Genomic DNA, 27896 nt, shown 5'->3' on the forward strand with positions numbered 1-27896 from the left:
CTTCAGGAGTGCCTTCCTCAACACATACCCACAGGGTATTGTCACTCTATTAAATTTAGAGGGAAAAAAACCTTATATTATTCTGAATTGTTTCAGAGAGGTTATTACAAAGGGTCAATATGGAAAATATAAATCCGAAATAGCATTGTGCAAACACAGTGATGAAGCACCTGGTGTGGTTTCTTGAGCAGCTTCCACAGCTAACAAAGTAACTCCTGTTCAGCAGGCTTTTCCAAATATTGTCTCTGAAAAATATCCGACTTTTGGTTATTGGTTGGTTTGATCCTTTTCTTCTTGTGTGTGTGTATGTGTGTGCATGTGATGTATGTGTATATATGTAGGGTGTGTGTGTGTGTGATGTATGTGTGTGGGTATGCATGCCCATGAATGCATGGGTGGAGGTCAGAGGAAGATATAAGTGTCTCCCTTTAATGCTTTCTACTTTATTGTTACTGTTTGATTGAGAAAATTTTAAAAAACTTTATGGAATATCAAATGCTCCACATTTGTCGTCCTTGTGCAGGGGCCGGGCTAATTTTCCCTGTATCTTTTTTAAAACTTATTTTTATTTTATGTGAATTGGTGTTTTTCCTGAGCATATGTTTGTGTGAGGGTGTCAGGTTCCCTGGAACTGGAGTTACAGGCAGTTATGAGCGACCACATTGGTGCTAGGAATTGAACCTGGGTCCTCTGGATGGACAGCCAGTACTCTCAACCACTGTGCCATCTCTCCAGCCCTCTCTCTGTATCCTTTTTAACTTTAGTTTAAAAAGCAATATTTTTAAAAAGATTTGACACAGCAACTGGTTAAAATAAAGTCCAAGCCAGAAATGTGTCCATCATGCTAGTCCACTTTACAGGAAAACACTTGTTGTAATGTAGAAAATTTGGATCCAAATCTTGTAAAAAGTTAGATTTTCAAATTCTAAGGGGAAAAAAACTTGGTTTATCTTACTATAAGTTAGTGATAAAAAATTATTGGTAGAACAAATGAAAAACACAAATTTTGAGTATTGTGTATAAATGATAGTTTTTTGCTAACGACCTGACTGTCCGAAAAAAGGGAGCCTTAGCCTGCTTTTGATCAAAAGACCTCATGTTCTGATCACGACTGGTTCACAGGCTTCACAGCTTCTCATCTTCATTCTATTTCTTTTGTTTCAGAAACTCCTGAAAAAACATAGGCCAAAAGTGAGACAGTTCATTGTCCACCACCCTTGCAACCATGAGCAGTAACGGAACAGACTTCACCACCGGCTACATCTCCTCTGCTATAGCAGTTCTCTTGTTTGGCTCCAACTTTATACCACTGAAAAAATATGACACGGGTGATGGTAATTGGCTTTTTTTGTTGTTTTTAAATAACCTAAACTTGCTTTTAAGTGTCTTGGCTACTTGCTTGTTTTTGCTTTATCTTTTAAAAATACCAGCTGAAAAAAAATGTTTTATTGATTATAGTATCTAGTTAATAGAACTCACATAAATCATCTCTTGAAGTGTCCATTGTGGAATGAGTCAGGACAGGGAGGCCAGATTGTGCTTTGTGAAAAAAGCAGGGTGGATACCACTGGAAAAGCTTCTTGGCTGTGGCTGCTGTGTTTATAAAATGGGTACGATATGGTCAGTTCCACTATCAGCATTCTTTCGAAAACCAATTTTCAGCACAGTTGATACATGAGAGGCCAATCTGAACATAACACACACCTGTTCAGTAGTGAACAAGTTCTCTGACAAACCATGATGCAAACACAGAAAGCTCCTCCCTGTTAAAGAAAGATGTGTGGCAGTACAAAAACCTACACATTCCTCCACACAAAGCTGTACACCAGGCTTCCTCAGTTTACATGTGCATACAAAGACACACATCCTTTGCCACAAAACTGTGGCAAAAGACCACAGGCTTTCTCAGTTCTCCACACATGATGCCCAAGTGTATGTATGTGTTGTGTCTCAAGCCCCTTCCCACCCCCCAACGCCCCCAAACACACATCTGATGTCAGACCCTGATGGCAGCAGCCCTACTGTGATCCACAGGCTTCATTCTTTGCTCCCTTCACACAAACCTCCAGTCCTTTTTAAATTAAAGGGCTGTGTTTAGTGTATTGTTATTGTACTTAACCAATTAGGTAGTTAAAACTGATAACTGTGTTTATTAATTACTGTTTTTAAATACATTGCTGGTGTAGTTTTTCGGTGTCATTCCCCAAACCAGATTTGGTTCTGTTGTGAGACTTTCAGTGCATGGTTTTGCACAGCACTGTAATTTTTAGAAATGCATACGTCATGGTGTAGCAAGACAGTGCAAGCAGATCATTAGAGAAGGAAAGCAAGAGTTGCTTTTGCCAATCTGACCTCCCTTTACTCAGTGAACACCTGCTGGGAGGTAACATCCCTGTTATTTTTGTTTGCTGTTTGCTTGTTTGTTTGGGGTTCTGGAGACAGGGTTTCTCTGTGTAGTGTTGGCTGTCCAGGAACTCTCTTTGTTTAGCCTGTCCTCAAACTCAAGATATGCCTGCCCCTTGCCTCCTGAGTGCTGGCAATAAAGATATGTACCCCCACACCCAGCCCAGTTATTTTTAAATCTCACTAGTTCCTTAGTCTTCATACATTTAGACAACAGGATTACAAATCTCCTTGCCTGGACTTTGACAGGCACGGAAACTAGTACAAAAATAACCAGAAGGGGCAATTGAACTAGCTTTGGGGTTTGCAATCCTGGACAAGTGTCATGTGTGTGTGTGTGTGTGTGTGTGTGTGTGTGTGTGTGTGTGTGTGTGTGTTTCTGAAAACTGAACCCATGGCCTTTTTCTACACGTATTAGATTTGTTCTGGTCTGAGCCACCCCCAGCCCATCAAGTCTTCCCAGCATTTTGGTTCCAGTTTCTCACTTGTAGCATGAAGTTCTTTTTCCTCTTTAGGTGAGTGGCCAGCAGCATCTTATATCGTAAGAAGCAGAAGAGACCTGACCTGGAAGGTTAAATCTCGGGCTTGTAAAAATCAGTCTCATCACAGTAATTGAACTCCAACTGCATGAGCCACAAATGGCCACTTCTCTCCCAAGAATTAAGTTACTGTTTAGAAGTTTCCACCTTCTCAAAATTCTTTGACAGAAATGTCTTGATTTGTCTACAGGTGACAGAATAGGATGTTAAATAGGAACACACTGTGGGCCTTGGTGTCAAGCATCTAAAGATTATGGTCCGGTTAGAAATGCATCTCCCAGCTTTTGGAATAAGTTCAAATTTGCTTTCTCAGTGTCGAGATTGGGTCAGTTATGACATTGAGTAGTTGTAAGAATAAATGTGCCACATGCCTACTGTGGGGACATTTCATGACTTATGTCTGTTCTTCTAAGAATATCTTGCAGATATTCTCAAAACATTCTACCAAGTAATGCCAGGCTGTCTTATTTCCAGGGATGTTCCTTCAGTGGGTGCTCTGTGCTGCCATTTGGTTGGTTGCCTTGGTGATCAACTTGATACTACACTGCCCTAAATTCTGGCCTTTTGCGATGCTCGGTGGCTGCATTTGGGCAACAGGTAATGTGTGTATTCACCTAATAGAGTGGTCGCACGGTCATATTCACAACCAAGAGAAAAAGAACAGCGGTCACAGTCATTAGATGCAGATAGCAGACATGAGCTGTGAATTGGTTTCCTTTCAGATACTCCTGGAAATGTCCTGATTTTTTCCCCTTTAAATGTTGTAAGTTCCTGGTAGAAAACTAGCAAAGATAGTTGATCCTTTTAAAGTATAACCTAGATGCCATTTTATAAATTTGACCTTTCCCCAGCATGTTTATTAGAACACGTTAATTAAAGAATAATCCTTTGTTAACATGATTTTTAGACTTTACCCTTAAAAGCTGGCAAATAGAGGCATATAATCACTTTTAGTAACATTTGACAAAGAAAACAGACAATCAAAAGTCCTTTTGTTGCTTTACCAATTCCTTAAAGTCTATAGCAGAATTTGTATTTCCAGTTAGCCAATCAGAAATAGTTCTTTTCTCAATATGAATTCACCCTAGAAAGTTCTTCTTTTTTTATTTTAACAAAGAAAATTACTAAAAATCTTAAAGATATAAATTTATTAGAAGCAAATAAAATTGAAAATGTTAGAATCCTATTCCTTACCCACTTGAGTCTTCAAGGGACTTAGGGTTTTTTATTGCTGTAAAGAGACACCATGACCCCAGCAACTTTTATAAAGAAAACATTTAATGGAATGGTGCATTTACAGTTTCAGAGGCTTGGTTCATTATCATCATGGTGGGCAGCTTGGCAGCATGCAGGCAGATGTAGCTGAAAGCCCATCTTTGGAGGTATCCTGAACATAGGGAACCTCAAATCCCACTCCCATAATGACACACTTCCTTGAACAAGGCCATACCCACTCCAACAAGCCACACCTCCTAGTGGTGCCACTCCCTATATGATTACAGGGGTCAATTACATTTAAACTACCGTAGGGAATAAATGATTTAATAAGATGTATTAATCTGAGATCTAAGTAAGTATAACTTTACATTTCCACTAGAATTTACATTACCATACCTCACATGTGCCTCTGTGATTGTTGACCCTGTGAAATTGGGAGAGAGAACAGCGTTCACTCATTCCCTGGTGGTTTTTGGAGGCAGAGTGGAACTATTCAGCCCAGGCTAGCCTAGAACTCTGAGTCCTCTGGCCTCCACTCCGGATGGAATTGCAGATGAGACACATCTCACTTTTGTCAACCTGCAGATTTTTTTGTGTGACAAAGCTGGGGCAAAATATGGAATGTTTCATGAATTTGTATGTGTCCTTGTGCAAGGTGCATGTTAATCTTATCTGAATCACTCCAGTTTTAGTATATACACTACCAATGTGAGCATTTTTTTAATTTTTGAAATTCAATTTTAATTAAATAATTTTAAAATATATTTATTTATATTTCTGAGCTGGGGTATCATTATGTAGTGTTGGCTGACCTGGAGCTATCTATGTAGATCAGGCTGGCCTCTAACTCTCGGAGGTCCTGGGATTAAAGGCATGTGCCACCACCTGGTCCATTGTGCAGATCTTTACAGACACAAGAACATTTGTCTCTAAAGCAGGTTCCATTGTGCTCAAGGTGAAGAAGTAGGGAGCCAAACTTGAGAAATATCACCATGTTACAGACTGTAACAACCAGCTGGTCTGGGCACAGAAGAAAGAGAGGAGGGAGGTGTAAGAACTTTATTGTAAGTGGATAGAAAGGAGACACCAACACCTTGACCAGAAGAACTTTTCAAAGGGAAAATAAGTGGAGCAGTACCATGTGAGTCTAAAGGCTCTAACATCCCCACAGTGGAGGACACCTACTTGCAGAATTTCTTCAGCAGTTCATAGTACAACTCTGAAACTCAAGTTGCTCTAGACTGGAGCTGTGTCCCAAAGTACACGGGCCTCTAGTCAACAGGGGAAATCAAGAGACAAAGGTGACTCACAAATCTAAAGAAGAAACCTGTAGGTAACTGCAGGACTGAGTTAGGTTGCAGAGAAGGTAGTCTGATTTATAAAGAGCATCAAGGAGATGGGCATGGTAGAGCAGCCACAGTCCCAGCTACTGGGGCCTGCGGGATAAGATCTCTTGAGCAAGAGTGGGAGCTAACCTGTACAACATGGCAAGACCTTGTCTCTAACAACCATGCTAGTGACAACATTCAACACCATAATGAATTTGGCCCTGAGTGACCCTCAAGGGCTAAGGCATGGCAAAGCACATTCTGAAGTTGAGTTGGGGCAGAAGTTGAAGTTAGAAAAGAAAAAAAAAAAAAAAAAAACACTAATTTAACTTAGAAATGCATCCGTCGTACCGGAAGTAACCTTTTTTTTTTTTTCCTGTGTATTGTATCTACAGGGAACATTGCTGTCGTCCCAATTATCAAAACCATCGGTTTAGGACTTGGGATCCTCATCTGGGGATCATTTAATACCTTAACTGGCTGGGCAAGCTCAAGGTAACACAATTGAAATGATCTTAGTTTAAGATTCCTGCACCCTGAATTCAATGTAAACTGGGGTTTAGCCATATTGGGAGAAATAACATGGTCCTTAGTCTCAGATTGTGGCTGGGACACATAGCCATGTCTAATTATTGTGTCTGAAGCTTTTTGTAAGTGACTAAGATATATCAAAGGAAATCAAAACAAGAAGTGAAGACCTGTATGTGGGACACAAGTAGGGAGAAAGTCAGCCGATGTCTCCTTTCCCTCTCTTCTGCATGATGGTTTGATAGACATGTTAATGTGCATCATTCTTACCTCATTTTTTAGTTATATGAGGTAGGCACTAGAGGAGAGCTGACACCCAAAGAAGCTGAAATGCTGAAGGTCAGGTTCTAGCCAGGTACCAATTCTAAAGGAGATGCTCTTCCTGAGAACAGAGCATCAATCTGTGGCTCCATCTCCCCAGCGTTTGGTAAAGATTTACTGAGATGTATCCATATACAAACATTTAAGTATCATTGTCTGTGACTGCTTTTACAGTATAGTGGCTGAAAGAACGGAGATCACCACACCATAACACTCGGGCTAGCTAGAAAGTTGTGCTGTCCAAAAGGTTTGTCACACGCCTCAGGTGGCCTTTGTATGGAAACTTAAGCTAATTAAAATGACAGATTTGAACGTTCTGTGTCCCAGTGGTACTTGTTACATTTGCAGTGGCTCTCCCATTTCACACAGGACATGGATGGACAAGAACACAATACTCTCATGGAAGGTCCATGAACAATGTGTGATGCCCATGGTTAGTATCACATGTACTTCTCACATGTGGGCATGAGAACAGAGAACATTGTTCTTGCCTCACTTTTTCTGCTTGCCTCACTCCCTTACCCTTGGATAGCTGCTTATGATGAATGATAATGATTATAACAAAGTCAAACCATGATGAATAAAAAGAATGTAAGCTGATGTCGAAGAATAGGAATTTTTAACCGAGAAGCCATTTTAAATACCTCAAATATTGTAGAAGGGCTTGACATGTAGCTTAGTGTTAGAGCGAGCATTGTCTAGTCATGCAGGGCCTTGGGTTTGACTCCCACCATTAAGATAGATGTGTGTTCACATGCACACACACAAATACACACACATTCATGCACACATGCAATCACACACGTTTTCCCATGGTAGTAGATTGGTTTGCTTTGGTTTTAGGTTATTTGGGTTTTGCTGTTGTTTCTGTTTTGTTTTGTTTTTTGAATAGGATCTCACTATGTAGCCCTGGATGCTCTGGAAATCAATATGTAGACCAGGATGGTCTCAAACTCCCAGAAATCCACCTGCTTCTGCCTCCTAAATGCTGTAGCCCAGACTTGCCCTCAGTTCTTTCTTACCTCTGGGAATTACAGGAATGAATGCCTCAACACAATTTTTCCACTTTAATGTGGAAATTGGAGGCACAGGGTAGAAAAGTAAGTAACTTATCCAAAGCTGAACAGTGCATGCAAGAGCCAAGACTTCAATAGTCAGCTCTCAGCCTAGTCTCTTAAGCATTGCTCTAAAAACACTTTAACAGTATCTAATTTGATATTCTTCTCAATTTCCAGGTTTGGCTGGTTTGGGATGGATGTGGAAGAAGTGTCAAACCCCATGCTGAATTACTTTGGAGCTGGGCTGTCAGTAGTAAGGTCTGCAGCCACCACGTTTGGCCATTCACAGTGCTCTCTAAAGATTGGTTTTATATTTATTTTATTTATGTGTATGAATGTTCTACCTGCATGTATGTGCATCATGTATGTGTCTGGTGCCTAAAGAAAGCAGAAAAAAAGTGTCAGATTCCCTGAAACTGCAGTCACAGATGGTTGTGAACTGACATATGGGCACTGATCGAACCCGTATCCTCTGCAGCCAGTGCTCCTAACCACTGAACCAACAACCCTCTAGTCCTGTTCTCTAAAGCTTTTGATATCCTTGCATTTTTTAAAACCTACATTTTGTAAATTTTATGTAAGTTTCCTGATTCTTAATTTTCAAAGACAGGCCTTATTTCCAGAAGAAGAAATAACAAATGAGGGGGGATAAGAAACTCCAGAAACTGGGAAACATCACCTAAGCGCTCTGAAGTTCAATTTCAAAGTCTATGCTAGATAGAGAATCATAGTACATTTCTTGGAGAGCAGGATGTATTAAGTTATTTTGCTTACAGAAGCATGCTATCCAAGTCAGTGTTCTTCTGGTTCTCTCTACACCCCTGGTATGGTTGCTGGTTCTACTTAGTACAGTACTCCTCACCCAGGGGGGATGCTGTGCCCTCGGAGGATGGCTGAAACACGGGGAGTATCAAACATTACAGCTTCATGCTTTTTCCATTTTAACTAAGCACCTTTATAGTCTCAGAGTGACAAAAAAAAACTAGCAGAAATATCTTTTCCTTACAACTTAGTGTTAGCTTTGTTACTGTAGATCTTAGCACCTTTAGTGTAGTTATTTTTTTTTCTTTTCTTTTAAAGCTGAGAACATTCACCTTTTCACTGAAAAGGAACACTTAAATGGGTCCTCTTTGGCATATTGGATCTGCCAGGTTGCTTTACCCCTCTTGTGATTTGTGTTCAGGTTATCTGAATCCAGTCCTGCAAATCACTATAGTGGATTTGGCCAAGGGGACTGCAAGTGACTAAGTGCTGGGTAGTTCTTTGGTGTGGCTAACTTGGAAAAGGGGTGCTAATTCATGGCCCTGGCCTCAGACCAAGGAGACAGCATCCTGCTATACAGGGCAATGCACAGGTTAAAATAGGAGTGTGTATGCCTTGAGTTTAGCTGGCCAGATCATGGCTGACCACAGGTAAGCAGAGCTTTGCAGACCACTGATTCCAGCTTCCATTGCCCTGTTCTCCCATTCATTCTTTTTAACCCAGTTACCACTTTCTCCCCTCACACATTCTCTTTTGAATACCTAGCTTTCCATGTCTCTCCCTCTACTTATTCATACTATATCAATGGGGATGAAAATGACTTTGAATGTCTACACAGTGGCGTGTTGCCAGTAAAACTCAAACAAGAATTAGGTCACCTTAAATTCAGTCACCTATTCTCTCTGGATTCCATTTATATCCACTGTCAGTGCAGCACATAACAAATAACATTGCCTACAAAGATTTTAGTACTTTTTTAGTCTTCGGGGAAAGAACAGTATATTTCTCTCCCTCCAGTTACGGTGCTTTTCCCCAGCCACATTCCGGAACAATCTCTTTGTCATTGAAATGTTGCCTTAGAGAGTAGTCCCTAGGCAATTGGGGGCGAATAGCAAAGCTTATTCTAAAACTGTAAATTCTTGACACATTTGGTTAGAGGCAGTTTTATGTGACTTATACAGTTCACATGGAATTCTAGCTTTCAGTAGTTCTAAGACAATTTCTGCACAATGTAAAATTCTAATTTAGCATGTCTAGTTTTAACTTAATGATAATAATTTAAGGTTGGTCTATCCAGTGCATTAAGTACTCTCCAAATTTCATCTTTAGAAAAACAAAATTTTCTCTAAAATTACAAATCGGTTACTCATATTCTGCCACTTCTACCCATATGACCTTGGACAGATCTTTTCTCCAAGTCCTTTCTGTCTTCATCTGGAAAGAGGGGGTAATGCTAGTAGCAATCTTGTAAGATAATTTGAGAAATAAATGCTTGAAGAGCTTTTGTATGTCTAGACACATGGTTTAAGCTCCACATGTGAAGTGGTTTCCATTGTTATTCACTATCTGTTCTGTAGTAGAGATCATCAACTTAAGAGAAAAGGTTATAATAAATCACCCCTATGGTTTGGGGGCTCTAGGGAAGCTGCAGAGGGTGACCAGAGAATGTGGAGGAACAAAGCCATCTACCATGGGGAACAAAAGAGAAAGCAGAGCGACCCAACAAGCCCCATTAAAGGCATGCCCCTAACCACCCAACTTCTGATTGAGCCCCTTCTCTTAAAGGCTGACTGCTTCCCAGTAGCAGGTAGACCAGTCACCAAAAATCTTTAGCACAGCCTTTTGGAGACACTTAGAACCCAAACAACTGTACTATTATATTCACATATAGTTGCCCCTTGGGACATTTGTTGGTGGCTCAGTTAATGTTAAATTAGTGGTGCACTGCAGAAATTTCATATCTGTTAAAAGATGGATCTGGGCCAGGCGTTGGTGGTACATGCCTTTAATCCCAGTACTCCGGAGGCAGAGGCAGGCGGATCTGTGTGATTTCGAGGCCAGCTTGGTCTCCAAGGCAAGTGCCAGAATAGGCTCCAAAGTTACACAGAGAAACCCTGTCTCGAAAAAACAAAAAACAAAACAAACAAACAAAACAACAACAACAACAAAGAGATGGATCTGCAGCCGGGAAATGCAGAGATATCTTCCTGTGAGGCAGTCAGGCCCCATCTGTATTGCTCTCTAGATGGAACTTCGGGAATCTTTTTATTCGATTAGTTTAATTTAATAGCTTTTGATTCATTTTGTAGGGCATTGATTACATGAATTTAGAGATCTTGGTAGTGTGAAGAAATGAAATATAGTTCCATTGGTTATAGATGTGGCTGTGGTTGTGTGTGTGGTTGTGTGTGTGTGTGTGTGTGTGTGCGTGTGTGTATGCATGCATGCATGTGTGTCTGTCTGTGTTTATGTGTGCCTGTGTATATCTGTGTGTATGCTTGTGTGTGGGAGGGGGTGAATTAGGGTGCACAGGTGTCATGGCACATGAATGGAGGTCAAAGGACAACCTCAGGTGCTGGTCCTTGAATTCCATCTTTTTTGAGATAGACCTCATCGATGCTGTGTACACCAGGCTAACTGGCCTGCAAGGTTCCAGGAACTCTGATGTCCCCGCCTCCCATCTTTCTGTGGGAGCATGGGAATACATATTCTCTCATTGCATGTGTTTGTGCTCATGTAAGGTCTGAGGATTCAAACTCAGGTACTCATTCTTACACAGCACACACTTTACCCACAGAACTAGCTCCCCAGACCAGATGATGCTTTTCTTTTTATATTTAAAATGGTCATTTCAGTCCTCTACAGTCCAGTCTTTAAAGTATTGGTGAGACAATGGCTAGTTTTACATTCTCACTGTATAACATACCAGTCAGTTTGCTTATACAACTGAAAATGCTCTAGGGCTTTTAAATAGCAGAGGATTTGCTTGCTTGCTTGTTGCTTGCTGCTTGCTTGTTGCTTGCTTGTTTGCCTGCCTGTGTAAGGCCTCACCAGGTAGTCCAGGACGGCTTTGAACTTGCTATCCTCTTTCCTCAGCTTTCTGACAGATTTCTTTTCCCAATATATATATATATATATATATATATATATATATATATGGATTATCCAAGATTATCCAAGAATCTCCCCTTCTCCCTCTTTCCTCTCTCTCTCTCTCTCTCTCTCTTTCTCTCTCTTATCATTTCTCTCTAGGGTGTTGTACACTCCCCCACCCAACGTTAGTCACTAGTCTGCATCACAAGGAAGTCCAGGCCTTTGTTTCTAGCTTTGCCTTTCATAGTACTGCAGTCCTTTTGTCTAACTATGCACTAGGCTGAAAAGCCTTACAAAAATGCCACAGGTACCTCCTGTTCCATCTATGTGAAATGACAAGTTGAAGGCAGTGATTCTAATTAAAAACTGTAGCCACCTTTTATTTCCTCCTTTACATTACAAAATGTGTGCTGCATTTAATCTTATAAAATCCATTCTTTCTATCATTTTGTCTTTGAGACAGGGTCTAGATATATAGCTCATATTACGCTAGAACTCTTAGCACAGGCTGACGTTGAACTTCACTGTTGATTTCCCAAGTGCTAGGATCACAGGCATGCATCACCTGCCTTCCAGAAGAGTCCTGAGTGTGCTTTTTACAGTCCTGAATTCTTCACCATTCATGTGTCCATATGGAATTTTAACAATACCATTCCCAGTTTCCCTGTGCTTTATCCTTCCCTTTGCCTATAGTGCTTACAGTACAGTGCAAACTATTGTTCACAGATAGAAAGGTCAGGTCTCAAAGAGGTTAAGCCATTTATTGCAGTGTTACTTTTTAAGGGAAAAAAAGGACACACCTGTAACTTCCAAGCATCTAACATCATTTTATATTACCAGAAAATCAGATGAGTTTATACAAGGGCAGAAGATTTTCATTTCTAAAGAAAAATGTAGTTGCAACATCTAATATTAGCCTTACAGATTAAAAGCAGACACTTGCATCTGCACATATGTATACATTTAACTTACTTATGCATAGGCATGTAATTAGACTCAATACAGCCATTCTTATGCTGTCACATACTCTAAGATGACACAGAATGTGATTCCTGTCTTCTGTTGAAGTAAAAAACCGGTAGAAAAAGAAACTGTCTGGAATTGGGTACGTGGTCTGGCCCATGCGGTGACAAGCCCTCAGACTGTTAAATCTAGGGGGTAATTCAGTAAGGATCACTCTGGGAGTTGTTTGCCTTTGGCTCTTTTTCATCTGGCCAAGAAGAGGAGATATGGGTTGTGTGTGCACCTGAAAATATTTTAAAAGGAAAATCCAGGATGTGAAACATGGGGGAGGGAAGATAACAGCTTCAATCAGAGAGTTTTCCAGGTAATAACACACCAATTGGTTATCCAATGCCAAATGTCATCCCTAAAAATTATACAGACTGAGCAGGTTGAATATATACATTCTGATACCATAATCAACATACATTGCTCATTGTTCTGAACCCAGATACCCTGTATAAGCCTAAAATACACTCTGGGAGCTTCCTATTTTAATTTTTAACATGAAAATGCATTTAAGGGCATTTTTAAATGAATATCAAAAGTATTTCAAAGTTATCCATTTTCTTAATATCTTAATGTATTGCATAGTTCAACCAAAAGTAAGTAAGGCATTTGTTATGGAGATGCTGGTCATGGGTAGGCAGTGCCTTAAGAGTGGAAAACTATCACCAGACTTAGGGATATGTGTTTTTATCTCTTAAAATTACACCCTGGAGTTCTTTCCACATCATAACTTTGAAGCCATCCTGAATATAGCTATGTAGTATTCCATCATTTGGCTTTCAATATGACATCATCTGAGTGTTGTTGCTCCTGTCAGTAGAGCTACAGTCAGTAGCAGTGAAGGGAAAGTAAAATAGATGGTATCACCTTTTCAGTTTCTCCTCCAGAAAGAGTACACTTCACCACAAATATCATTGTCATGTAGAAGTGCCCATTCCTTGCAGTTGTACAACTGTGGATATCGTTAATTTTTTACATCAGGGTTGTGTTCATTTTTATTTTCACATAGTGTTATGTCAAAGTCAAGCGAGAGTCATAAAAAAGATGAGACCATTGACTAAAACAGGGAAATCAGGACAAAGATCCAACTTAGGGGAAGTCTCTTGGGTTTGTTCTTTACCCTGATAAATAAAGGCCATCAAAGAAAATGGGACTCTGAAGAGATAACAAGGCCCTCAACAGGGTGTGTGTGGAAGTAATTCTATTATCAGGACTCAATTTAAATTTTTTTTTCTCTTAAAAATAAGGCAGCTTGATTAGAGCAAGCTTGCGTGTGTGCGCGTGTGTGCGTGTGTGCGTGCACGCTGTTAAATCTCACTGGAATGTATTTTCCTTCAGTGTCTTCACATTTTTGTTCATCAAAAGTGAAACTAATACTCCATGCAATGTCGACAACACACCACTGATGACAGAACCTGTGAGTATTGTGTGGGACAATTGGATTTGAAACATAAGACTGGGATGTATCTCCGTTACGGTTGCCATTGCTATAAAGTGACGGTGAGACCACGGCATCTCTCATAAGAGAAAACATTTAACTGGGGCTGCCTTACAGTTCAGAGACTTAGTCTGTTATCATCATGATGAGAAGCTTGGCAGCACACAGGCAGACATGGTGCTAGAAAGGGAGCCAGAAGTTCTACATGTGGATCAGCAGGCAGCAGGAAGAAAGATGCGGGAGAGGACAAGAGAGAGGGGGGCAGGGGGAGGGGAGAGAGGGGAGAGAGACTGGGGCTAGCTTGAGCTTCTGAAACCTCAAAGCCCAGTCCCAATGACACACTTCCCCCAACAAGGCCACAATGACTAAAAATGCCACTCCCTATGAGCCTCTGGGGGCCATTTTCATTCAAACTGCCACAGGATATAAAGACAAAACAAAACTCTGACATACATGTAAGAATTTGGTATTTTCCATCCCTCATGGCTATAAATATAGTTCAGCATATTTATCAGAAGTGGGTCAGGTTTCCATGGCAACACCTCTTCCTAAGCACGAGGCTGACTTTTTTGACAATAGATCCCTACATACGAATGCAGCTTTTCATGGATGATACATTCGGGGTTTGTACAGCCCTGTGGAGAGATGAAAGAGTAACTTGGAAAAAGGAGGCAGGAGGCTGAGGAGTAGACAGAAGGAATGGGCAGAGGGAGCTAATGACAGTCAGTGAGATCATGTGCCAGTAGGAAATGGACTTGATTTTCTTTCCATTTATGGTTTTATTTTTATCATGTTTTCCTTAATGACAATAACAGAAAATACACAAGGAGACACTGTTTTGACCATGAAAAATATGAGTTGATATGAAATAGCCAACCAGTGTTAAACAGGGCCAACCTTAGGAGACATGACATGGCCCAGATGTCCGGGGATCCATTGTAAAGTTTTCATGAGGGGCAGTCCATGTTGCCAGGAACCCAGTGCCAGCCCTTCAGTTTCAGCCATCCTCTCCATCTGCTCGAGGCCCTGGCTGCTTGCCACCCTCAGAGGCCACACCCATACCCACAGCTTTGCCTCCCTGGCAGATTCACCTCTGTGCCTTTACTCTTCCTCCCTTCCCTTTGTCTTCTTTCCCTACCCAAACCTCTATCAAACATGATGGCTGATACCATCATTAAACCGACCTGAAAAGAAAGAAATGGGATGTTAATTCCTGGGCATTTTTAAGCACTGTTTGCTTCTAGAAAAGATGAGTTGGCCCCCAAAGAATGCTCTTGTGTTCCTCACCTGAACCAGGGATCTAGATGCCTCCCAGCTAACCACCCTTTGAACAAAGGAACAAAGTATAAAAACGAAACAAACACAACTTGAAAAGAGACATACGGTAGGCCTATTAGATCTTCTAGGCAAGGTCAAGGGGTACAAACAACCAAGATTAAAGATAGTCGAGCATCAGGATGGATAAGAATGCAGGCACAAGCCTGAGTTCCACAGCACCAACTGAGGAAAACCTTACTCAGCAGGGACCATGAATTCAAATCTAGCTCCTATCTACTGCCATACACGTCAGCTGGAGGGCACAGAAGATTACAGTCAGTAATAGAAATGGAAAATTTTCTTCAAATCTGCTCACAGGTTTTTCTCAACTTAAGTATTAGTCTAAACTTGAAACATGCCTAGAAGTACATTAGTTCAGTAAAACAAAAAATTAAAATAATGTTGTTGAGTGAAGAAGAGACATAAAATGCTTATTGATATTATGCATTCTACTGTAGAAAGTCTGAGCTCTTATTGGTTCTAATTTCTTTACAGTTCATTAAAATACACTAATGATCATGAGAGCTTAAGTTTATCAAATGGCTACACATTAATCTTTGAAAAATTTTAAGTGGAAAACTGGAGGGGCAGAGTCAGAAGAGCAGCTCTGAACTCCCAGAACTCATAGGTGACTTGTGTGTATGTGCTAAAACATTTTTGAGAGGGGAGAAAAATCTGGACATCCTTTGGTGTCACTGAAACTGTCTGATGAAGGTCCTTGTATGCAGGTCTTTCTTATGATTTCTACAGGTGATCAACACAACTGAAGACTTCCGTGCCGAGTCCACCTGGATGGACAGACTTTCTACCAAGTACTCTCGCATTGTGTAAGGCGAGACAGCTTCTCTTTCTATCCCTATGTTTCACGTTTGGTTAATACAAGGATCCAAAGAAATATGTATAGGCTTAGGGGAGTTTTTATTTATTTACCTATTTTGTTTTTTATTTGCTCATCTGATCCCAGTAAGAAAATGATGACAAAAATTTCCACCTCCTGGGGAGCAGGGGTTGCTCTTTCCACCCCTCTTGAGTTTTTGGTGTAGAAGTTGGTCATTGAGCTTAGATGCCTCAAGGAATATCAACCACTGTAGTATATCTGACCAGTTAGCCAGTGACAAAAGCAATCTTATTCTATAGGACTTAAGTACTGAAAATAAAGAAGTTGCATAATGACCACGTTGTATCACAAGCTAATTAAGCAGTGCACTGCATTTCCTTACATCAGTCCAGGACTGCCACCGTCCTTTTATGTGTGACAGTTTTATGATCCCAGGTGTCCGTTATGCAATATAACAGAAATTCTGTGCTCATGTAAGGCCTACCCCCATGTCTCCATCATAGCATTTCCAGGGTTGCCTTAACAGCAACCTGTCTCACTTTAGGGTGTGGGGTTTTAGTGATTTGGTTTTTTTCATTTTTTTTTTCTTGTAGGGCCAAGTTATGTAAAACATGTTACAGTATTCAGCATTCAGTTTTCCTTTTACAAATCACGGCTGTTTGAAGTTTGTGGAGCCAAGACCAGGAAGTGGTTACTTGCTTTGTTTTGTGCATGCTAGCCAAACACTATCAGCTGTACAATCCCAACCTAAAGGCATCAAAAACGTTGTCTTCACAGTGGGAAAGAAGCCATGTAGTGAATGTTGGACTAAATTAAATGAACTGAAGATGAAGAATGAACAAAAGCTAATCAAACTATTAAAGAAAAAATTACTATTTTGTAGTCAAAATGAAATTGTTTCCTAAAAATGTTTTTTTTTTATTTTTCTTGATTTTTTCCTCACAAAGCATGTCTCCCACTGGGGGAATATTTGAGAAGGGAAAGAGTTTTAGTGCTGGGATTATAGTTCAAAGGATGTACCATTAAGTGCTCACCTAGGATGTGAGAGACAGGGATCCAGCCCAAGTGCCACCTAGAAAGAAATTCTAATTATTCTTTCCCTAGTTATGTGTTTGGCCCACGCAGAGCCATGGAATCTTGTCATCATTCAAGTTGGGGATCGGCAGTGTATGTGGAATGTATTGCCAACATGTACAGAGAGTTCTGGACTCTCGTGTCCTTTAAATGTACTTAAATAAAAACACTAAAAGTGACAAGGAATTTGTGTTTAGACTTAGGGGTGTTTTTATTTATTTACTTACTTTGTTTTTTATTTCTGAAACAGCATCTTGCTATGTATTCCATACTTGCTTCAAACATGCAATCTTTCTCTCTCTTTCTGAGACTACAGAGCTGTGTCACCATGCCTTGAAGGCAGAGGTCTTGCCTAAAACTGTTTCCCTCTTTTAAGTCATTAGTGTATAAAGACAGAAGGACTGTCCTAAAATAGCCGTCTTCTTCCTTACTCCCACAGGAGTAGTTGCTTGCTTTGTTTTGTGCATGCTAGCCAAACACTATCATTCAGCTGTACAATCCCAACCTGGAAATGCCCATGTCCATTTCATGCACCCAGTGCTCAAGGCCAAGGAGTTAGCATTGTTTGAAATGAAACATTTTTTCTTCTCACAACAGAATCTTTTTTAGGTAAAATATTCAGATTCTTGGGCCCAATTGGCACTTCAACCGAAACAAAAATTCATCTGTCCTTAGTCTGCCATGGTTCCATGACAGATCCTGGAGCATATTTTTGAGGGAAACTTGAGGAACATAATGTCCACCCACAAATACCTCATACATTAGTTTATTTGAATGGCAAATGACCCAAGGGTAGCAATCCTCTCAGCTCGTGTATAATGACTATTTTTAGTATTGATTTCTTACTCCCTCAGCCTGTCATGTCCTTCCACCATAACAGCAGACTAAGTCTACACTTCTGTTTTCATGACTCTGTTAGTCACAGGGCTCAAGACAGAGGGGCAGCTCCTACCAAACTGCTTAAAATCTATATATTGAAGAAAGCCTTACTTGTGGTTCTATTTGTATTTTGAAAACATTGCCTCTGGCCAAGATTCACGATTTCTTTTTGTTTCTTAAGGGGCTGCAGCCTTGCAGTGATATCTGGAATCCTCTATGGATCTACATTTGTGCCAATCATTTACATTAAGGACCACAGCAAGAGAAATGAGAGCATATACGCAGGCGCTAGTCAGTATGGTGAGTGAAGGTTTCCTACTTCATGAGCACATTCACTGATACTCCATTAATCACAGAAAAAGAGCTATGATCAAGTCAGTACTGCTGTGTGCATTTGTCTTTTCATTTGTAAGTGGTGAATTAGAAGGCACCAGGAATAAAGGTGACAATGGCCTTTGGAATATTAGGATCTGTAACATACAAATGAAATCAGCTACAGTCAGGGTTCATTTCCAGTGCTGGGATCTCAGCACGGGGTTCCCAGCTTTCCACTAAGATTCCAAGATTATGAAGAGTTGTTTATGTCCAGCATCATGACCTGTGGGAAGCATCATGACCTGCTTTTAAAAAGCTAAAGTGTAGTACACCGTTCTTAAACCAAGTAAATGTCAAATACAACCCTATTCAGTCAGAGGATATTATTTTTCAAGCACCACGTGGTCCACTGAAAGGGTCAATATAATGTCTGTAGTTCTAAAATCAGTATCTCAGGAACCACATTCTATGCAACAACCCTGGGAAAGCTGAGTGGGAGATAAATGAGGATCTACTCGAGGGGAGGGGTCTTGTGACTCCATGGAAGAACGACATACACAAGGAAGCAAGGCAAATAAAATAAAGTTCTGGGTTAGGTGATGTGGAAAAGCAATGTGGTTTTTAACCAGATAAGGGAGAAATTTGAAACACAGAACTCCTAAGAAGCAAATGAAGCAGGGAAGTCACAAGCTCAAGGCCAGTGTAGTCCTCACAGGGAGAACTTGCGTTATTGCTGAGGATTGAGCTTGACTACTGATCTTGAGGCTGTCATAGCCTGTGTCCTACTTTCCGTACTTAGGTCCATGTGTGGTACCCTCTACTGACCTCTTTTATTTCAAAGTTTTGCATAAATTATTTTTTTAGATTTCTGTTTGTTTTTCTTTTTTAAAGATACTAACTAAAGTAAAACTTAATCACAGGAAAGAGAAAAAAAAAAAAAAGACAGAAAGAATCAACAGAGCCAAAATGAGTTTGACATCATTGTAGAATACTTGTATACTTGCTTGTAATAAGCATGAATTTGGCTCTCAGAATTCTCTTAGCCACAGGGGAAATCATTTCAGCCCCGGAAGTCAGTGAAGACAGATTAAAAACAATTGAGTGTTCGGGAATAAAGCCCCTCCTGGCCCTGGGACATAATGAACAATGTCCTCAACTGTCTGTCTATATAAATAGACAATGAGTTTTTAGGGATTGTTACTACAACTCTGGCTGTATAGATGTAGTCTCACAGGAGCACTCTTTATTCCAGTTTGTTAAAAAGAAAAAATCATCCTCAGTGGGCATTAGTGTATTTTGTTTAATGGCACACATGTATCTTGTGCTCCGTTGTAAGAACTTTTACAGATACTAACTGAATAGCCCCACCTCCTTCCATGGATAGATGGATGGATCTCATTTCTAGGATCTACAATATGATTTTAAGTTTAGAAGGAGACACATGCAGTTCAGGTTTTCATCCAAAAACCACCACCCATCCTTGACAAAACTATAGATGATAGAAGCATTGACTCCGAAGATAGACATCCTAGCCAAGCTCCCGCAGAGCACCCATCTGCTCAGGCTGTCAGGGATATTAGGGTTTCCCCAAGATGGGCCACCATCATGTGTCATTACAAATCTCTACCGTGGAGCTAGTTTGTTGTAAACGGTTAGACAAAGCTGCCCTTGGAATAACTTCCAAAGCTTTATGACCTCTCGTACAGCTGCCATCGGCAACAGACCATGTCGTTTGGTCACATACGAATGCCCGTTTTTATTCAGTCTCCCCCTTCAGTTTACATCAAGATTTGCTACAGTAGTAGAGATAGGGCTGAATACATATTTCTTCTTTAAAGGAAACTTCATATTGTATAGTCAAATAATAATCACCATTTCTTACTGTGATTTCCAGGGCTACTATGAAAACTAGCCTAGTAAATTTCACTGTAGTTAATTTATTTAATATTTATAGATTTTAAATCTGTTTACTATAATTCTATATAAACAACACATGGAGAATGAGGATGATTAAATACAATTAATGCTCCTTTACACTTAAGGTTCGTTTCTGTGAGTATGTTTTATGTTACAGATATTAAGGCCTATTGAGGTGGCTGGAATGATGTTTGCATTTTGTCATCTGTGTTTTCAGATTTAGACTATGTTTTTGCACACTCCAGTGGCATCTTTCTTACAAGTACTGTCTACTTTATGGTCTATTGTGTAGCCATGAAAAATAGGCCGAGGCTGTATCCAGAGGCAGTCTTACCAGGTAAGAAAATAATATTAGCTATACAAAATCTTACTACTCTGTGAAAGTACCAGCCTCCACTAAATGAACCTGAATAACCATTAGAAGGGGAGGGGAACAAAGAGGGGAGAGGGGAAGGAGAGGGGAAGGAGGGAGGGGGAGGGGCAATGTGTTCTCTTAATGGCTTTGGTCCAGTTCACCATAAAATAATAAGTATTGAAAAACACCATGAAATTGTTCACAAAATGTTGATCATCAACACAGGACCTAAAACTGTCAGTGAGTTTTGATGTTTCCTATGTTAAAAGCTATTCTATTAGGGTCACCAGTCTTTACTATATTTTTTTTCTACCATTTCAAGATTTATATAACAACTCAGAGCCCCCTGCCTCTATTTACCAAAAAAAAAAAAAAAGTATCAACAGATAAAGTATGGAATCACTTAGAAAATATAGTTTATTCAAAAAGTTAAATGGGGTGGGGAAGATGCCTGGAGAGCTAACAGAAAGTGTGTTTGGGGTAATAATCCTTCAGTCATTGACTGCTAAGACAATAATAGTGAGATAATAATAGAGATAACTCTTCTCACTGAAGAGTTCAGCATAATTCAGTTTGGAACATATATCCACAACTAAATACTTTTACATAAAATAAAGCATAAGTGACTTGACTGTTTTGAATGTCGGATTGATAGGCAACAGTAGAGTATTTATTAAACACCTGGCTATAGCATTGTGAATTATGTAGCTGGGTTTTTCACTTAAAGGCCAGGACTCTCTTCCCCCGGCTCTTGAAGACAGGTCAGGTCCTAGTCCAGTACTTGCTAGGACCCTTTCGCTTGCCCTGTCCCTACCTCAGCTACTCCTTCATTCAATAAAGGGGGTGACTGGTCCTCATCTCACAGCTGAGGAGCAGAGGAATCACTGGGTTTCCAAAGTGACCACGAAGCCTAGCTCAAAAACCCATGGGGTCCAACATCATTTATAAGACTGCTTTTATCTGTGCGTTTTCGCATTCCATGGTGCGGAAGGGATGAGGCTCAACCGAGTACTGCACCCTTCCTTCCCATGCACACTCCCTTGTGTTCCAGGCTTCCTGTCAGGGGTGCTGTGGGCCATCGCCACCTGCTGCTGGTTCATAGCCAACCACTCGCTGAGCGCCGTGATCAGCTTCCCAATCATCACAGCTGTAAGTGGCTGATCTCCTGGGTTGTTTTGACAGTAACCCTAGACAAGCTGTCCCTCTCCACTCTCCTTGGTCTTGATTGCTCTGGAGTGATGTTTATAGCCTCTTTTTAGCAGGTTTGCAAATGCCTACCTAATCTTCCTACGTCCCTGCAATTTTTCCTTTGGTCATTTTATCGAATGTCATCTGGGATACATTACAATTTTCTATTCATGCCTCTTTCAGTCTCCTGTGTGTAATGGAATGTAAATATAATGTGAAACTAAAGTTACTTTGGTGACGCGACGTGGTGTCCCTGGGTTAAGAAAGACCCCAGAAATGATGATGCCCCAATCATGGGAACTGCTGTCCACTTCAGTGGCTCTTTAGGGCTTACTTATGTGAAGCATAGGTAACAGCTTATTTTGACATGACATAAGTACTGCCACAACCATCCCCATTTTGAAGATGAGGATATTGAAGCACTAGCAATAACACTGGCTGAATCACAGAACTGGAGAAAACCAGAAACTTCAGAGAATATGCCCCCCATTCCTGTGGGTTGCCAGCTTATAATTTTGCACACTCTCCCATCCATGGGAGTATATAAACATAGGTGTTTTCCTTAAAGATATTATTGGTATTCTTGATTATGTGTATTCATGTGTTCTCTGTGTGGGGGGGGGAGGGGGAGGCTGTGTACCTGAGCGCAGATCCCCTGGAGCTGGAGTTACAGACAGCTGGTTAACCATGCGCCGTGAGTGCTGGGAACAGAACTTGGATCTTCTGCAAGATCAATAGGTCTCTTAGCCATTGAGCCACACCTCTTTTATGCTCTTCTGACCACATGTTCTCCTTATCTCTCAGTAATCAAGACAAACACTTTTTTTCTAAATCATTTTAGTAGCATACATGTGCAAAATTAAAAACCTTAAAAACTGAATAGTCTAAAACAGATTTCATAAAGGCTTAATACAAGCTGTGGGTTTGAAATTATACTTTGGTGTTTATTTTTGAGACAGTGTCTTTGTAACCCATGCTGGCCTCAACTGTGAAATCCTCCTGCTTCAGCCTCCAGAATGTTAGAAAACACGATCATGTGTCACAAAGCCTGGCTCATACAGTGCACTTTTGATGGCTCTAAATTGGTCAGATAACATCCAAACACAACTAAATTCAAATAATCTGAATTATTTTTCCTCATTTAAAGTGAAACTGTTTGTTGGCACAAAAAGAAAAGGCCTAACTGTACAAGTCTCAAATCCTTTTATTAGATCCAAAGTCCTTGTAAAAGGCAAATGGAGAGGAAGAAGGAAGACCCCATTTCCTGCTCAGGATCCCCCCCCCCTCGTTCCCTTTCTTCCCCAGCAATTCTAAAAACCAAATCAACTCATCCACAGGCTTGGTTTCCTTACCATCATTATAATTACCTATATTTTATTGAGTGCCTTTGTACACAGTTATCATGCTCAGCACTTTAAGTTTGGCTTCTCAACACAGCACCAAACCCACCTTCTCTTTCAAAGGCTGGTTTAGCTGTGATGTGATTTATTTTACAGAAGGAATACCCATAGTTCAAGTTGGACAAGCAGATACACTTGCTGGTCAGTGCTCTTTGGCTCACCTTTGCCTGGGGTGTACATTCCTTTAGCACAGTATTGCCTCCTAAAACGGTATTCATCCTCACAGCAATGCTCAGAATATGGCTAAAGGAACAATTAGAAAATCACCAGGTGGGAAGCTAGGGAGGCCGGTAGCACCTTGTGGTCCTATCTTCTCGATTTTCTGGAGGGAAATGCATCTTCACAATGAAGAGGATAAAGATTCCTGAATAACTAGTGTGACATTGGCATTGGTCTGTCATTACCCCCGGTCGGTTTCCTCCCGCCCCTTCAAGGCGTGGGCTCCTCATTTGATTTGGATTCTGAGGATCAGCACTTTACATCACTGATGTAAGGCCGTTCCTTTGACCTATTTCTCCAGCCCCTTTGATGCTGACCTCACAGAGGCCAACAAAGGCCAACAAATGGAGAGCAAAGCATTTTTATTGCTTCCCCCACATGCTAGAAGCAGTGGGTGCAAACTTGGTGGGGCCTGGCCTGTAGACAGTGGGAGTAGTCCTGGGAGAGAGAACACTGTGGAATTGTTTATTGAAGCTCTTCCAGAGTCCCTGCAGGGCTCAAAGAGGAGTCATTAAAATTCTGATCTCGTATGTCTTTTTCACCAAGATCACAGCTAAGCCAACTCCACAGTTTTCCTTGCTGGTGAAAAAACATTAACACCGTATCGCAGCAGCTTCACATTTTCAAATTATAGGAATGTGGCTTTTCTCTTGTTGCTTCTCATCTCCTATTGAGTATATTTTTTCATTCTTGTCCTTGCCTCCAGTAACCCCCCTTGCTTGCTTACATGGTTTTATTTTCCTATAACTACCTTTAGGGTTTGTTTGTGTTTAGTGTTAGACAAAGTCGGTTGGTCTGCATGGGGACCTAATACTGCCATCTTTACATTGTCTAATGAGGCAAAGATGATGCCCTTGCTGCTGTTAGATCAGACCATGTGCTTAATGGTGAGAAAATTTAAGGTGTATGTTTATACTTTATTTTATCAATTCCTTTATATGCATTTAATAAAGTCAGGAGAAAAACAAGCTATTGGCTTATTTAAAAAGAGGAAGGTTATTTGTTTCTTTTCTGTCTTTGTTTCTTTTTTGTTTGTTTGGGGTTTTGTTTTTCTCTCTGTTGGGGGAATTTGTTTTTTGTTTTGGTTTGGTTTGGTTTTGGTTTTCTGTTTGTTTTGTTTTTGGTTTAAACCCAGAATTTCCCGAATATGAGGAAAGCACCATACCACTGGGGTATAGGCCCTCCCCTTTTCAAATTTTACTCTATTTTTTAAGACAGTTTTTCTAGATTAGCCAGGCTGGCTTTGAACTCAGTCTTTAGCCCTGGCAGGCCTTCAATTTTCAATCCTGCTGTAGTTTCCTGAGTATCCAGGAATACAGACTTGCACCACTAGACCAGGCTAAAATAGTTTATCATAAACATATCACACTAAAGAAAAGACAGAAAATGTTACAATATCATCAAAACAATAGCAACCATGACCATGAAGACAGAAACAACAAAAATAAATCTTATTTACTGGTGTTACCTTGATTTTCCCCTGAACATATTTTACATTGCCTGTAGCTTACTGTGTTTTTCTAGGGGTGGTTATATAAAAATATATAATAAAATTAAAGTTCTTTTATTTAAGGGTCCTGGACTTATCGCTGCGCTGTGGGGTATCTTCATTTTCAAGGAAATACAGGTAAGGAAATAGTTGCCATCCCCAACTATCCCTCTCCTCTAGGAAACTGAGAGCTTTGCATAGATTCTTAGATTAATGGGGAAATGGACCCACTGAAGGCATCATTCTTCTGCTGAGAGACACCATGGGGCTTAGCAAAGAGCTCCAATAGTTGGGCACACAGCACTTAAAATTAAAGGGTCCATTTTTTAACTTAATTGCATCAACTTACAGCATCCTTTCTCATTCACCAAGTAAATCTAGAGAGCCTTTGAATGTATTCATTCTCTAGACACCCAGTTAGTGAGTGCCTATTCTGAACTAGTCCTAGTAGCTAGGTTAAGGTTGAAGACTTCTGAAAACTAAGCTGAAGATTTTAGAAAACCTGAAGTGGGACTCACACACATGGGAGTGTGTGTGTGTGTGTGTGTGTGTGTGTGTGTGTGTGTGTGTGTGTGCGCGTGTACAGAAGCTGACCCCATCAGGCAGCTCTGGGGTGCTGCACTTCACTAGTAGAGAATTAGATGCAATCTTTAGTGCTGAGACTCCCAGAAAGTCAGACAACCTACCTCATCTAGACCAAACTTAGAAAGCTCTGATAAAAGGCAAATCAATATACTCTAGCCTCATTGTTCATTAAATTGCAAAAAGAGTATGTATAATTTTGGTGTTTGAATTACTTGTTAAGGTTCATTACTCCTTTTTAGAAACAGTTTTCAATTTACTTTATTTATTATTTATGTGTGTATGTCAGTATGTGGGTATGTGTGTGTGAGTGCAGGTGCTTGCAGAGGCCAGAAGAGGGTGCTGGAGCCCCTGGAGCTAGAGTTCAAGCAGTTGTAAGCTGCCCCATTGTGGTGCTGGGAACTGAACTCCAGTCCTGGAAAAGCAGCAAGACCTCTTCACCACTGAGCCATCTCTCTATCCCTAAGTGTGCTTAGTCTGTTTGGAAGCAAGGCTATCTCAGCAGTGTCCACAGAATCCAGACAAAAATAAAAGTCCAGGTGTGGCGGTGTACACTTCTAATCCCAGCACTGGAGAGGCAATGAAAGGAGGGTCCCTGAGACTCTCTGGCTACCCAGACCAGCCTAGGTGACTATGTCCACTAAGGTGGACTCTGTGTCTAAAATCCACGAGGCATTATTCTGGTTTTACTTTAGAGTGTTCAGAACTTGCCTTCCAGTGTACTGAGCCTCTCTGTACAGAGAGGTGTACACCCAGTAGCCATCATTCAGAAGGAACAGCCAAGACTGAGAGGATGCTAGGAACCATTCTATGTGACAAATGGCTTGAAGAAGCCAAGATAATGATCAGGAAAGGATGCTCAAGGAAGAGATTGTTTCTCAGTGTTTCAGGGTTTAATCTCAGGAGGATACATTGAAATCGATCTATGTGTACCCCTAAAGATAGATCTTATGGAAGTCAAGTATTTCTGCTTACCACAAGATGACTGAGCTGCATTGGGACGAGCCTGTCCATCTTGAAAATTAACACCCGCCCCAAGTTCATCTTCTTTACTCCTCTCTCCTGTTTCTTTTTTTTTTTATTAGTTCAAATTAGGAACAAGCTTGCTTCACATGTCAATCCCTTCTCCCTCTCCCTCCCCTCCCCCCAGGCCCTCACCAGTCCCTCACCCCACCCCCCTCCGCTCCCCAGGGAGGGAAAGGCCCTCCATGGGGGCTCCACAAAGTCCACCACATCATCCTGGGCAGGGCCTAGGCCCTCCCCCACGTGTCCAGGCCAAGAGTGTATCCCTTCATGTGGGATGGGCTCTCAAAGTCCCTTCTTACACCAGGGATAAATACTGATCCACTACCAGGGGCCCCATAAAATGCCTAGGACTCCTCATTGACATCCATGTTCAGGGGTCTGGATCATTCCCGTGCTGGCCTCCCAGTCTGAGGTCCATGCGTTCCCCTTGTACATGCCAGCTGTTTCTGTGGGTTTCTGCAGCCTGGTCCCAACCCCTTCATTCCTCCCTCTCTGCAACAGGGTTCCAGAATTCAGTTCAGTGTATAGTTGTGGGTGTCTGCTGCTGCTTCCATCAGCCACTGGATGAGGGCTCCTGGTGCTCCCAATTAGCTCAGGAGATCCTGCCCCTTCCCATTCTCTCCTGTTTCTTTGCATCCATCTTCACCATCCCATCTGTGTTCCATCATCTTTCTCAAGGACCAGGGTTATCTCCTGGTATCCTTACATTCATTCTGGCCCTTCCAATATGTTTCCCATTCTCCAAAAGAATGAAGCCTTTCCAAGTTTGCAAATCTAACATTTTTCAGCACCAATAGCTTCCTGTTCCTTTAATATCTTCTCATTGCTGGGAAAAGTAGGACCCCAAAGGTTAGTAAGGCCCACAGGCTCCTGAACTGTCCACAGGTCATTCACCTCATCCTCACACCTTCATGTCCTCACCTGTCCTTGCTCCAGGCATACTGAAACTGCCTGGAAACAGCCTTTGCACATAAATTCTTCCCTCTGGGAATCTCAGCTTGCTGCTTCCCACTTTCTTGGACCACAACAACTCAGAGGCCCAGCTCTACTCGTCAAACCAGCTCCATTTGGAGTTCAGGAACACATGCACAAACCACCTGGTGATTGCTTGTTAAAAGCCCTCAACTGTAGCATTCTTTGCCTTTCTCTCAGGGCAGGCACTGAGGGCTCTGACACCTGTTACTCTGTGGATGAATCAGTAGGACTCTTTCAGGGCTTCCTGGGAGAAATAGGAAAGGAGAGAGGGGGTAGAGGGAGAGAGAGAGGGCAAGGACAGGGAGAGGGAGAGAAGAGGAGAGGGAGAAACAAAGAAAGTTCAGAGTCAAGCCAGCATACCAGTAGCCAAGAACAGATGACTTAGTAAAGGTCTATGACAATCTTTTTAAAATATACACATTGTGAATTTAAATTTAAGTCTTCTTTTATTATTACCCAGGGTCTCCGAAACTACTTACTGATGTTTCTTGCCTTCTGTATCATCTTGACTGGGGTCCTGTGCACGGCTTTTTCCAAAATCTAGCTATTCACAGCAAGACCAGCAGATGGCAGTAGTGGCTAGGAGAACGCCTCTCCCACACAGGCAAATACTGTGGACTGCT

The 27896-nt window shown here is 41.1% G+C and overlaps 1 protein-coding gene and 1 non-coding gene across 2 annotated transcripts; one reads left to right on the plus strand and one right to left on the minus strand.

Moving 5' to 3' along the window:
- Positions 1-1225: 1225 nt before the first annotated feature.
- On the plus strand, positions 1226-27817 carry Tmem144 (transmembrane protein 144). The gene is made up of 11 exons (XM_035451217.1): positions 1226-1334; positions 3417-3539; positions 5884-5983; positions 7573-7653; positions 13600-13678; positions 15767-15843; positions 17989-18107; positions 20257-20376; positions 21446-21543; positions 24775-24828; positions 27734-27817. The coding sequence occupies exons 1-11, from the start codon at positions 1226-1228 to the stop codon at positions 27815-27817; spliced, it is 1044 nt and encodes a 347-aa protein (XP_035307108.1).
- LOC113833140 lies at positions 4771-4876 on the minus strand. The gene has a single exon (XR_003480693.1). It is a non-coding gene; the product is annotated as a U6 spliceosomal RNA (small nuclear RNA).
- Positions 27818-27896: the final 79 nt, after the last annotated feature.

Source organism: Cricetulus griseus (assembly GCF_003668045.3).
Source record: "Cricetulus griseus strain 17A/GY chromosome 1 unlocalized genomic scaffold, alternate assembly CriGri-PICRH-1.0 chr1_0, whole genome shotgun sequence".
Lineage (NCBI taxonomy): Eukaryota > Metazoa > Chordata > Mammalia > Rodentia > Cricetidae > Cricetulus > Cricetulus griseus.